Genomic DNA, 14,110 nt, shown 5'->3' on the forward strand with positions numbered 1-14,110 from the left:
CCACAGAAAATGGCCACTGTGAAAAAGGCCCCTTGTTGCTTCTTCAAAACTTTAGAGGAAACACAAATGGCCATTGGGTGGCACTATTACACCATCATGCTTAGACATTTCAGTTCAGTTCAGTTCATAGCCCCTTATCACACAAGCATGTCTCAAAGGGCTTTACATGACATACCGTAATCACAGTCACATACGACATCATACTGTATATCTCACATACAACATAGGTTACATACATCATATACCTCCTACACTTTTTTTATTTTACAGGCACAAAGACCACACTTAACAGACACTACAATATGACAGCACAATACATACTAACACAAATAAAATAAAATAAAATAAAAGATAAAAACTAGAGATAAAGTGTCCCACTCCTCACTGGAGCAGACCCTCTCCTACTTCATGTCGTGTTGGACCCTGCGCCTGCCTGTAGCCATAATCTTTTCCACAAGAAATTGGCTTCTCACTACATTTTTAAAGAAACTTAAATTCAAGTCTGTTTGGGTTCGAGCTTTAAAAATGCTTGCTCCCCCCCCAACAAAATAATTTTATTTACTATGTGGAGGCAGTTTTCATGCAGAAGGCCGAAAACAATGGTTATGTATAAAATCAAAACAAATCCCAAGCGGACTTAGCCAGTCCTGGACTTTGGTCCACAAGATTGCCACATACAGTATGGGCAATAAAAAACCAAATACAACTGGTCTTCCTCTTCCTCATTACAGAATCTACATAGTGATGATTGTTCAATATTAAATCTGTTGTTTGCAACCGGGTAGTGTAGTGGTAAATTCCCTGCCTACCAACACGAGGGTCGCAGGTTCGTATCCACGTGTTACCTCCAGCTGGGGGGCGCCAATACCAGCGGTACCAGTATCTCTCTATAGTACTGTACCAGGTTAATGTGGACATTTTATTTGCCAAAAACAATAATCAGGAAAGAAAGTGCGCTGTACCTTCTGGACCATGGCCAAAGAGCCTGCGTCTGTGATGGCGGGGGAAGTGTTGGGCATGGCACACACCATGGTCACACCCCCCGCCAAGGCAGCTGCTGTTCCCGATGAGAAGTCCTCCTTATGGGTGGCCCCAGGCTCCCGGAGGTGAACGTGGATGTCAATCAGACCTAGGAGTCAGGTGCAAAACAGACCAGAAGCTAATTTCCATTTCTCTCTTTATTATTATTATTATTAATATTCATTTATTAATTTATTTATTGAGTGAGCTTTCCAGTTCTCTGCAACTTTTATTCAGAAGAGGAGCAAACCTAAAACAAACGTGCCATCGTTGGTTTCGATGGTAAGCTTTTGAAGTTATTTTATTAACCTTTTTGATATGTCTATTCCCAACTTTGTAGTTCCAGAGACTACATAGACGCAAGAGAGCCACTCTGTGAGAAGAGAGCCACCCATCCAGGGTTGCCAACACTTTTTAAGAACAAATTATTTCAACATCATAGGCCAATAATTCACAGATGTTCACATATACTGTACCAGTCTCGTAAGTCCTAGCTTGAATGCAAATTTGTTTGCAGTTATGCTTACACATCAGAATTAATCATTAACACTTCACATAAACTCAAATGCTTGTAGGCTATGCGGAGAGTGATACTGTAGATAGGAAGAAAGTGTATCAATCTTGACCCAGCAATTCTGAGTTGACAGAGCACACGAGGCTCAGACAAGATTCCAGTAGGCTAAATTCAAGTACTTTTAATGACTTCTTTATAAATACAAGCACTTTCCGGTACTTGATTTTTTTCTCTTTTAATTCAAGCACTTTCCAGACCCGTGGGAAGCCTGCTCATCAACTGTGGATTGGTGTGAATGCACAGTAAGAGTTGTTTCTGCTTGTTGTGGGGACTCACCAGGCAGACGGACCAACGTCTGGGATGTCATGCTGTCAATGTGAGTCTTGACTGGTGGACTGCTACCGACCTGCCGGAGAGCCTACGAAAACAAATTAACATTAGATCAGTGATACTCAACCTGAGGCTCTAGAGCCACATGCGGCTCCTTTATGGGTAGTTGTGGTTCTTCTAAGTCCTACTTGGGGAAAAAAATAGACAAGAAAGTCAGCGAAATTAATCAATATTTCATTCGCATTCTCAAGTCACATCAATCTATTATGCCCCAACCCCTCAACCATCTCAAAATCCAATCACAATTTATCTCAGGTCTTTGCGCTCTGTTTGCAAGTGCAAATTCTGTCACACTGGGAAAACTACCTTAACATGATCCTAAAATGGCTAAAGAACATAAGAAACGCAAATATGAGGAGGAATATCGTACATTTAAAGAGGACTGGGAACTTGCGTTTTTCTTGGGGTCCATGGGTTCAGGAAACTGAATCTGTCTGCTTCGTGCAATGCTAAGCTAACTAGCGGGAGGGGAGGGTTGCTATTTTTCTACTACAAGCACAGAGAAGAGAAGGGGATCTTCTCGTCTTACTACCGGGAAGATGGCAAATAGGCGAATCTCCCAAAATGTTGGCGTGTTCCTAACTAACAACAATCCAAACAAGCAGGGAAATCTCGGGTTAAAACGATGATTTGAGCACATCTATGCAGTATGCACGAACTATGTAGAGACCCCCGTGGAGAGGACAGACCTGAACGAAGAGCTTGGTGCACTTGATGTCGATGATGAGGGGGACAGAGTAGTCAATGGCCATGCGTCTGGTCCGGTAGCCTTTGGTGACGAAGGAGGAGAGACGACGCCCACCGCTACTCCTCATGGAGAGGTTTATCACCAGGTCGAAGTGGTTCTCCTCCAGGTAGTTCATGATGCTCCTCTGCTTCTCCTTGGTGGGACAGTCGCTGTCTTCCTCCTCAAACGGCCAGTCCACTGCCATCACCTGGGGGCGAGGGGGAAGGTTGTTTGCTGTGCGATATGGACCAGAAATCATATCTGGGTATTTTTAGACTGAATGGCGATACACAATATAGGCTATACTGTATCTCGTAATTTCAATGAAGTTGGCTAATGTAAGTCAAAGCCACATGTGAGATGTCACAAGAACTTTTATTAAAACAAGACTGTGATCAAAATGGAATGCAACGCAGGGTTTCCTTCCCCGTTTTAAAATAGTAGCAGAATACCGTCCTGTGCAGTGTATCAAGTGTAAATGTTGCATTCTCTGCATGCCCAACCCATATGGACTGTGTGCTGCAGGCTGGCCAGCGCGGACAGACAGTTCCCCAGCCCCATAAATTGACTTTGTATGTAATCTTGTCATGTGAATATCTGAAAATCGCCCCAGTGTGAACGCACAGTTACTAGCTGAAAAGTGGAGTTGGTTTACAGTTACATTTTAGTATTTCTTTTAGTCAAGATTTAGTCAGTGGAACTCAGTTTAAAAAAAAAATTTAGTCATAATTTTCCCAGTTCCATGATACTGTAATGGATTTTGCCGAAGGATATTTCTCCTGGCTGTAAAAATTCAAACAAGTAAGCAAGCATACATTGAACTATGCGTTTCATCATCTAGGCTGAGGATGTTACTGACTTATCATACTTCTTTCATATGTGCTAGGAGTATAAACAGATGGAAACAGAGCAGTAATGTTACCTTGACTCTGTGCTCAGTGTAGAAACAGATGGAAACAGAGCAGTAATGCTACCTTGACTCCGTGCTCGGTGTAGAAATAGATGGAAACAGAGCAGTAACGTTAACTTGACTCTGTGCTTGGTGTAGTAACAGATGGAAACCGAACAGTAATGCTACCTTGACTCTGTGCTCAGTGTAGAAATAGATGGAAACAGAGCAGTAACGTTAACTTGACTCTGTGCTCGGTGTAGTAACAGATGGAAACCGAACAGTAATGCTACCTTGACTCTGTGCTCGGTGTAGAAATAGATGGAAACAGAGCAGTAACGTTACCTTGACTCTGTGCTCGGTGTAGAAATAGATGGAAACAGAACAGTAATGCTACCTTGACTCTGTGCTCGGTGTAGAAATAGATGGAAACAGAGCAGTAATGTTACCTTGACTCTGTGCTCGGTGTAGAAACAGATGGAAATAGAGCAGTAATGTAAATGTTACCTTGACTTTGTGCTTGGAGTATAAACAGATGGAAACAGAGCAGTAATGCTACCTTGACTCTGTGCTCGGTGTAGAAATAGATGGAAACAGAGCAGTAATGCTACCTTGACTCTGTGCTCGGTGTAGAAACAGATGGGAACAGAGCAGTAATGCTACCTTGACTCTGTGCTCGGCCTCAGTGTAGAAACAGATGGAAACAGAGCAGTAACGCTACCTTGACTCTGTGCTCAGTGTAGAAACAGATGGAAACAGAGCAGTAATGCTACCTTGACTCTGTGCTCAGTGTAGAAACAGATGGAAACAGAGCAGTAACGCTACCTTGACTCTGTGCTCAGTGTAGAAACAGATGGAAACAGAGCAGTAATGCTACCTTGACTCTGTGCTCGGTGTAGAAACAGATGAAACAGAGCAGTAATGCTACCTTGACTCTGTGCTTGGTGTAGAAACAGATGAAACAGAGCAGTAATGCTACCTTGACTCTGTGCTCAGTGTAGAAACAGATGGAAACAGAGCAGTAATGCTACCTTGACTCTGTGCTCGGTGTAGAAACAGATGGAAACAGAGCAGTAATGCTACCTTGACTCTGTGCTCGGTGTAGAAACAGATGAAACAGAGCAGTAATGCTACCTTGACTCTGTGCTCAGTGTAGAAACAGATGGAAACAGAGCAGTAATGCTACCTTGACTCTGTGCTCGGTGTAGAAACAGATGAAACAGAGCAGTAATGCTAACTTGACTCTGTGCTCGGTGTAGAAACAGATGAAACAGAGCAGTAACGCTACCTTGACTCTGTGCTCGGTGTAGAAACAGATGGAAACAGAGCAGTAAAGCCCAATTTATGCTTCGTCTGCCGAAACTTTTGAAACGGTCGCCGACAGAAATGAGGACTTGAGTCGACACTTTCAAGTGTCGGCGAGCAGTGTCTGCTACCTGGTGAAATGTCTAGTGTCGCTGACTACGTCATAGTATCGCGCAAGTCTGATTGGCTATATAGATGGCACGCGCTTCCTTGTTTTGGTTGGGGTCCACCCGCTAGTTTTCGCTCAATTGAAATGAATGAACGTGTCCCCGCTATTTTTATCAGCCTGTCCTTGATGTATGACTTCGTGAAAATCACAAAGAACGTCGTGACCAATTTCCCACAGAGAGAGGAGTTGAGTTGTGTGGTTGTGTGTTGTTTATATGCGGCTGCAGCCAAGTACGTTACATCTTGCCTCCGAGGTGGTTTCACTGTGCATTTCGTTCCCTCTCTTCTCTTGACTGTCTGCAGCTGTTTATAGCGTTCGAGTGTCACGTGACCGTTGAACTGAGGCGAACGTCTTCTGAAGTATAAATGCAACACCATGAGCGACACTTTCTTTTTCGTCTGCGACCATGTGCTGAGCGACACTTTATAATAAGTATAAATTAAGCTTAATGCTACCTTGACTCTGTGCTCAGTGTAGAAACAGATGGAAACAGAGCAGTAATGCTACCTTGACTCTGTGCTCAGTGTAGAAACAGATGGAAACAGAGCAGTAATGCTACCTTGACTCTGTGCTCAGTGTAGAAACAGATGGAAACAGAGCAGTAACGTTACCTTGACTCCGTGCTCAGTGTAGAAGTCGGCAGTGCCCAGGCTGGCATAGAGGTCGTAGCCCAGGCTCTCCAGAGCCTGCACGGTGGGCAGCAGCTCACTCTTATTCTACAAACACACAGAATGAAGCAAACAGCTGAAAGGTCCGTTAAAGACATAATTGAAAGGGTTGGAGTAAGAGGCGGCAGGCACGCACCAAGCTATTGTCCACCAAGCCTCAGCAGGTAGGCATTGCGATGGACAACTTTGATGGGGAAAAAATCCTCACTACCAGAGGGGCGGATTGGCCAAATTATGATCGTGCATTTCCACCGCTGTAACCCCATCACTCAATTACCTAATTATAGCTACTAACTTGAAGAAAAGGACGAAATATAAACTGGTAATCAATCATTTAGTAAGGGTTGGGCTACTCTTAAGCTACCTTATCTGTAAAGGGGAGACCCGTAGAACCCATCTTCATTCAGATATCTTGACGTGAGAGGTCAAGGGACCCATTTGAAAATGGCCATGCCAGTTTTGCCCTCACCAAAATTTGGCCTATCTTTGGAGCATTATTTCGCCCCCTTCCTGACAAGCTAGCGTGCCATGGTACCAATGGATGCCTTAAGTCTTCTAGTTATGATAGCAGAAACTCTTGTCTTTAAAACTCAGCCCGCTACAGACATTTGATTTGTGTGTCACTATGCAACTGCGAGATTAACATTCGCTCTGTGAGGTTAACAATTATGATTTTGTTTTTCACTGCGTGAGAAAATGGACTTGTGGTCAGAGTTGGCGGTCCTGGTCGGGATCAGACTTGTCGTGTTGCCACTCTCCCGGCCAAGACACGTCACGACTTTATGGCAGAATGATTCTGACATGGTGACATCGTGAAAGACAAAAAATATTGTGTAGTCTGAGCCGGCATAAGTCTACCAATGTCGCGTCAATACGCGAAGAAGACAGAGCTCCCGTCGGGAACAGGCCACAATGACAACTCTTCATACATGTTTCATTGCATTTTTATTTGTCTTTTATGGATGTTGGTTGCTATGGTTGGCGTTAGGCAAGAACAGACCAAACCCTAACCAAATTGTTGTACTTGTCTAACCCTAATAACCAATGGAACGTAATTTAATGTTTTCAAATAATAAGAAAAACATTTGTTAAAAATGTATGTGGCCTGACTGGAAATGGAACCCCGGTCCTTACCAATCAAGCCACAAGCCCAAACCACAACTTGAGCTGAACATTAACATTACAATTTTTTCTTATTTAATCATGACCAACCCCCTAACCTTAACCAAGTTGTTTTACTTGCCTAACCCTAACCTTAACAACAAACATAATTAAAACAAAGATGAAAATGGAATGAAACATCTTTGAAGTGTTGTCATGGCGATTCCTCTGTTCTCAACGGGAGCTTAGCCTTCTTCGGGCCACAAGGCACTCTGGGTGTTGAGGTGACATTGGTAGACTTAGAAGCTCCCCTCTTGGGTGAGGGACTATTTACAGAAGTTGAGAGAGAACACCATCAGGTTCATGCTGCTGTTCTGTCAGTACCTTGTAGCTGCCAATGGAGAGGAGGATGTTCTTCTTCGGGATCTTGAAGCCCGTGGAGAGCATGGCTTTGAGGTAGGCCTCGTATCGGTTCTCCCCGAAACAGGCCACCTCCCCGGTGCTCGTCATCTCCACCCCCAGCACCACATCGGCCCCGGCCAGTCGAGAGAAGGAGAACTGGGGCACCTGCAGGATAAAGCAACACGTGAAACATCACACCAGTAGGAAAAAGAGTTATCATAATTCTGTATTTTGCATTTATTTTTAATTTTTCAATTCAGTTTTATCCAAAAGGCTCGAAGATTCTCATGATAGTGGTCTTACTAAGTGTGAAAAGGAGGCAACTTTAGAATGTTTGGTTTAATAAGTGTCAAATTACTAGTGAATTAGTTATGAGCAAGACCTCACTTTAGAATCTGGAACATATTCTGACTTATAAAGACTTCGTTTGGAGTTAATTGGACACTAGTAAAAAAAAAAAAAATTGTTAGATAAGAATAGACCATATTTGTTAAGTTATTAACAGAGAATAACTATGCTTGTGGTATTATCACCTTATAAGGCCCATACTGAGCAAAGCCTATTAACATCATCATGCACAACAACTTGTTTACTTACTATCAATAAAATTAGGAGGTTATTGAGGGAAAACTCTTAGTTACTGGCTTACTATTTGTAGAATATGATCATGCAGAATAATGTATTAATAAGTGCTTTATAATGGCTAATAAACAGCTAATATGCTAGTAATATACATGCTAATAAGCAGCTAGTAAGTGGTTAATAAGGGTACCTAATATAAAGTGTTACTATAAATCTTAATCAATGCACACACTAATACATCAGCACCACACACCCCAAAACCGAATCATTAGGCCTACTGAACCAGCACAGTATGACAATATGCAGTACATTATCTTAACCAGGGGTGTAGTGGTAAATGCAGAGGTGAGTAAACTAAGTATCCAAGGTGAGCAGTTTACCCACCTTGTTTCCCCTCACTGATTGTTACAGCTGATCTGAAAATAGGTGAGTAAATTCTCTGCCTCATTGTTCGCTAATATAAGTGTTTAGACCGATCACTCATCATGTTTCAAGAAAAGAGCGGTGTCCACATCGATTCTAGTGAAGTACCACACTTTAAAATGTTTAACTTCTTTACATCATCTTGCTGTGTCTCGAAGTGAGCGAGAGTGCACTGGGAGCTCTGCTTTCTCCTCAGATTAAACAGAGGCAGGCTGAGTAGAGAAGAGATGTCTGTCTTCTGGATTTGGCGGCTGACATCCTTTCGGGTTCAGTACCGTCTGCCACTCACTGATGATCAGTGTGGATCTTTTTGACAACTCAGAAGTCGGCGCCCGGCACCAAATCCCTGCTAGTTTTTATTTTTTATTTCAGTCAACTAAAATGTTTTATTTTCATACCTAGTTTTAGTTTTAGTTAACTATAATATAACCCTGGTAGGAAAGAAATAGCTAAGAAACGGATGCTGGAGTCCGCTTGCTTACCTTGACCCCGACAATGCCCTTTCCTCTCATGAGACCCACAGGCTCCACCTCCTCCCCCATAATAACCTGTGTTGCCAGGGCAACCAGGTCCACGCCCAGCGTCTTGGAGACGAAGGGGAAGGAGCGGGAGACTCGTACGTTGCACTCGATCACCTTCAGCTGGTCGTCCTGACAGACAAAACACAGGCTGTCACCATCAAGCTGCACTCTGCTGGAGTGTTACATGTCACAGGCTGTCACCATCAAGCTGCCCCCTGCTGGAGAGTTACATGCCACAGGCTGTCACCATTAAGCTGCTACTGGCCAGTTACATGTCACAGGCCGTCAACTCAAGCTGCCTGGTGGAGAGTTACATGTCACAGGCTGTCACCATCAAGCTGCTACTGGAGAGTTACATGTCACAGGCTGTCACCTCAAGCTGCCTGCTGGAGAGTTACATGTCACAGGCTGTTACCATCAAGCTGCTACTGGAGCGTTACATGTCACAGGCTGTCACCTCAAGCTGCCTGCTGGAGAGTTACATGTCACAGGCTGTCACCTCAAGCTGCCTGCTGGAGAGTTACATGTCACAGGCTGTTACCATCAAGCTGCTACTGGAGAGTTACATGTCACAGGCTGTCACCTCAAGCTGCCTGCTGGAGAGTTACATGTCACAGGCTGTTACCATCAAGCTGCTACTGGAGAGTTACATGTCACAGGCTGTCACCATCAAGCTGCTACTGGAGCGTTACATGTCACAGGCTGTCACCATCAAGCTGCCCCCTGTTGTTGAGTTACATGTCACAGGCTGTCACTGTCACCATCAAGCTGCCCCCTGTTGTTGAGTTACATGTCACAGGCTGTCACTGTCACCATCAAGCTGCCCCCTGTTGGAGAGTTACATGTCACAGGCTGTCACCATCAAGCTGCCCCCTGTTGTTGAGTAACATGTCACAGGCTGTCACCATCAAGCTGCCCCCTGTTGTTGAGTTACATGTCACAGGCTGTCACCATCAAGCTGCTACTGGCCAGTTACATGTCACAGGCTGTCACCTCAAGCTGCCTGCTGGAGTTTCATGTCACAGGCTGTCACCATCAAGCTGCCCCCTGTTGTTGAGTTACATGTCACAGGCTGTCACCATCAAGCTGCCCCCTGTTGTTGAGTTACATGTCACAGGCTGTCACCATCAAGCTGCCCCCTGTTGGAGAGTTACATGTCACAGGCTGTCACCATCAAGCTGCTACTGGAGAGTTACATGTCACAGGCTGTCACCTCAAGCTGCCTACTGGAGTTACATGTCACAGGCTGTCACCATCAAGCTGCTACTGGAGAGTTACATGTCACAGGCTGTCACTGTCACCATCAAGCTGCCCCCTGTTGGAGAGTTACATGTCACAGGCTGTCACCTCAAGCTGCCTGCTGGAGAGTTATATGTCACAGGCTGTCACCATCAAGGTGCTACTGGAGAGTTACATGTCACAGGCTGTCACCATCAAGCTGCCCCCTGTTGGAGAGTTACATGTCACAGGCTGTCACTGTCACCATCAAGCTGCCCCCTGCTGAATAGGTACATGTCACATTGCTAACTGCCACGAGCGGCTTTGGAGTTGCATTGGAATGTCTCAGTAACCACAGCTGGCGCCATCATGGAGGTCCATTAGATAATTTGATGTGTGCAAATAATGAAATAATAATGGTGTCTCAAATAATGAGACACCAGTCTCAAGAAGTGACCTTAATGTTCTTAACTTTCTTATTTTACTTCCAATGGAAAAAAAAGTAGGAATAACAGATTCTTGAAAGCAAAGTTGTGCATTTCATCTTAAATCAATGAAGGTAACCATAAGCTTGTCTTCAAACCAAAGCAGTGAAAAAGGTAGTGTTTCTGACCTTGGCTATGAGCTGCAGGTTGAAGGGCCCAGTGACCTGCAGCTCCTGGCCGATGGCATGGACAATGATCTTGATCTTGTCCATGGTCTTCTGGTTGATGTCCTGGGGTGGGGTCACCAGCGTGGCATCGCCCGAGTGAACGCCCGCATTTTCCACGTGCTCCGACACCGCGATGGCCATCACCACCCCGTCACACGCCACCGCATCCACGTCGATCTCCTGGGAAAGGCAAATAAACACATCATCCAATTATCATAGACACCACGAGAACTTCAGACTACAGGCAAATCCGATTTGTTTCTCAAGTCATTATCTTGATTGGTTTCCTAAATCTGATTTGGGCAAGTATCCAATTCGGATCTGTGTGTCCAAACAGCACCAACCTATCTGCATGGGTTACTGTGGTAACAACATAGGCGTCAGTAAACAACTAGCTGCTGAAGGTGCTTTCCAACGCAGAAGCATCATCTCTCGCCATCCAAACAATCACGCTCCTGAAAAAGACAGAATTGCTCTCAGCGAGACTGCCCCTGTATAATGTAACCGAGCGAGGCAGGCAGCAGTTTTACTGTAAATGTTAACGGTGGTGCGTTGAAACAGGTGAGGAATCATGACATTAAACCTACAAACCATAGCAAAAGGTTTTCAGCTTTATTGTGGCTTGAACACACCCCAGGCGACATCCGGTCAGAAATTTTCAAAATAAAAGATTTCATTCAAACTCAATACACACATTGAAACAATATAGCTTTAATTTTTGTATTTTTCATTTCATTTCATATCTGGCTCCAACTGACGGAAATCTGTCATTGTGATGATAGATACATTAGATAGATAGATAGATAGATAGATAGATAGATAGATAGATAGATAGATAGATAGATAAATAGATATAGATTTCTGTTATTTAAAAAAAAAAAAAAAAATTAAGAGCTCAACTTTATCTGACCTTGGCCTCCTGTATGAACTTGGAGATGACGACAGGGTACTCCTTGGACACGGCGACCGCGCTGGTCAAGAACTTCTCCAGGTCACTGTTGCTGTAGGCCACGTTCATGGCCGCTCCGCTCAGCACGTAGGAGGGCCGAACCAGACAGGGGTACCCCACCGCCTCGCAAAACAGCACTGCCGACTGGACAAAGAGAAGAGGAGGGGTTCATAGATGTGGACACTAGGGCTGATATCGATAATGTGGTTCTGTGGATGAGTATATGTGCTTTCCTAAGATATTTACACGCAAGACATTTTTTTAAATTTGTAATAATCATGAGTCAGCAATGTGTAATCAGTAAAAAGCAGGACATACAATACACATTACCTACATAAAATGCACATAACAGATCAATCAAGAATATAAAAAAACAAGAGATACAAGCATAAAAATGATTTTGGAACAAGGTTGAATTTGAAGATCTTAAATATCGGCGATTTGCATCTTCATTCCTGAAATATCTTCATCTGCCTTGTAAAACCCTTATCTGTGGATCCCAGGCTTGTGTTGTGTCCACCCTACCTGGGTGTCGGACAGCTCCTTCCACAGAGGCTGGCTGATGCGGATGGTGTCCAGCATGCGCGAGAACTTGAAGCGGTTCTCGGCCGAGTCGATGAACTCGGGCGAGGTTCCCAGCACGCGGCACTGCTGCCGGTGTAGAGACATGGCCATGTTGTTGGGCAGCTGGCCTCCCATGGACAGGATCACTCCCTCTGGGTTCTCCAACTCATATATGTCCATCACCACCTGAGACAGGGACAGACACTGGTCAAACCTAATAGCAGGGGCAGACTAACTGACGTGCGTCATTCGCTGTTCCGTTCAGATTATGCAACTGTCAGTCTGTCTTGTGATCAGAGTCTTTGTGTCATTGTGGTTTTCACACTACAGTATATGACTGAGCTGTGACAGGCCAGGGGATCAAAATCTGTGCTTCATCAATTGACCTAACAGAGAAATGGAAATAAAATCCATTTTGCCTCAATGTGTTCCTTCATCCATAAGTTATGTACATAAGGATGCATAAGAAAACACTGCCTAGTTTATATCAATTCACTGCAAAAATTGCTGAGGTATCAAACTGTACTGAATAATATATTATGAGGCACTGTATTGAAAATGTATATCCAACAGTCACAGACAATTACCATTACCATTATTAGGTGAGGTTCCAATACAAAAGCCTTACCTCAAAGGAGATCTCATCGAAGTAGAGGCGGTCACACATGTCATAGTCTGTGCTGACTGTCTCTGGGTTGTAGTTCACCATGATGGTCTTATAGCCCATCTGGAAATAATATAATGTAAGAACATGAATAAATATGCACACAGTCCATTTTGGTGCCAGCTAGCTGAAGTAATAAAGGGTAAGAATCATCTTATTTTCATCGCAAGAAAAAATTCCATCATTGTTTCAATGAACAAGAAAAATATTCAAAGTTGCACTAGTAAGAATTTCTATGTAAAAATGTAGCTGCAAGCACCAATTGGAGACTTCAAGAAAAGAGCAACAATCTCCAACGTGACCCAACGTGATCTAGGACTGCAATTAACGATTATTTTCATTGTCGATTAATCTGTCGATTATTTTCTCGACTAATTGATTAGTTGTTTGGTCTATAAAATGTCAGACAATGATGAAAAATTTGGATCAGTGTTTCCCAAAGGCCAAGATGATGTCCTCAAATGTCTTGTTTTGTCCACAACCCAAAGAAATGCAGTTTACTGTCATAGAGGAGGAGTAAAAAAACGAGGAAAATATTCACACTTAAAACCGTTGTGTACCCCCAACTAAACTATCCTCAGTGGCATCCTAAGGACAAAAAGTGTCCTCTGGGGTTGAGAAGGGTGAATTTTATAGTATTTTCCCGCCTTACTCATTGGTAACTTCATCCCTCATTATAGGTACCAACATTTCATTCTTACTCCAACCCCTCAAATGCCAGTTTGTTTACATCCTGCTGTTTTTTACAGTGTAAAAGACCAGTGAAAAATTCTGTCCCACAAATGGAAAAAACGTTATTTTTGTTGTTGTTTTGGCCTGCCCCCCACCCCCCGCCTTTTTACAGTCAAAACAGCAAAAAAGTGCCTTCTTTGGACTTCCAGCCCCCCCCCCCCAACCCCCAAGAAAAAAGAATTGGGGGGGAATTACCTGATGTTAAAGGAACACTCCACTGATTTTCAACCAGCTTTGTATCATTACAAAATGATGATCTAGGATGAGAGCATACAAAAATTACATGCATGACTTGTGTGAAAAATGGCTGGGGGACAGAAAATAGCTCTTTTGAATGGAAGTCAATGAGGACAAAACTTGCCCTTAGGAGTAAAGATGCGAGTATTTTGACTACAGAGTGACAGGAAGTGTCTCGATCATGAAAAGTGTCTTACTTTTGTAAAACACCCCCCAAAAATACCTGGGCCTAATTTCAGACCGTTGGGACTAAAAATCTCAAAATGGTTGCTACACGAAAATGCAAAAGGATACTTTTTGTCCCCAGGAGGACACAAGGGGAAGAAACAGGAATCAGGGATTTTTTTTTAACTTAAAAAACGACTCAAAAGGTTTAATCGACT

At 43.6% G+C, this 14,110-nt stretch overlaps 1 protein-coding gene across 2 annotated transcripts in view; it reads right to left on the bottom strand.

The window, feature by feature from the left end:
• Positions 1-14,110, bottom strand: part of cad (carbamoyl-phosphate synthetase 2, aspartate transcarbamylase, and dihydroorotase) — a gene marked incomplete at its 5' end in the record, with an annotated part of 65,175 nt that overhangs the window by 23,146 nt on the left and 27,919 nt on the right. For both annotated transcript variants that reach the window (XM_083643475.1, XM_083643474.1), the window contains 10 exons: positions 963-1,129; positions 1,871-1,952; positions 2,614-2,859; positions 5,626-5,730; positions 7,168-7,350; positions 8,673-8,840; positions 10,543-10,761; positions 11,492-11,674; positions 12,056-12,280; positions 12,723-12,821. In XM_083643475.1, coding sequence (XP_083499601.1) covers positions 963-1,129; positions 1,871-1,952; positions 2,614-2,859; positions 5,626-5,730; positions 7,168-7,350; positions 8,673-8,840; positions 10,543-10,761; positions 11,492-11,674; positions 12,056-12,280; positions 12,723-12,821 — 1,677 coding nt within the window. The remainder of the gene's footprint in view (positions 1-962; positions 1,130-1,870; positions 1,953-2,613; positions 2,860-5,625; positions 5,731-7,167; positions 7,351-8,672; positions 8,841-10,542; positions 10,762-11,491; positions 11,675-12,055; positions 12,281-12,722; positions 12,822-14,110) is intronic.

The sequence above is a fragment of the Poromitra crassiceps genome (genome assembly GCF_964638095.1).
Source record: "Poromitra crassiceps genome assembly, chromosome: 9".
In the NCBI taxonomy this organism is placed as follows: domain Eukaryota; kingdom Metazoa; phylum Chordata; class Actinopteri; order Beryciformes; family Melamphaidae; genus Poromitra; species Poromitra crassiceps.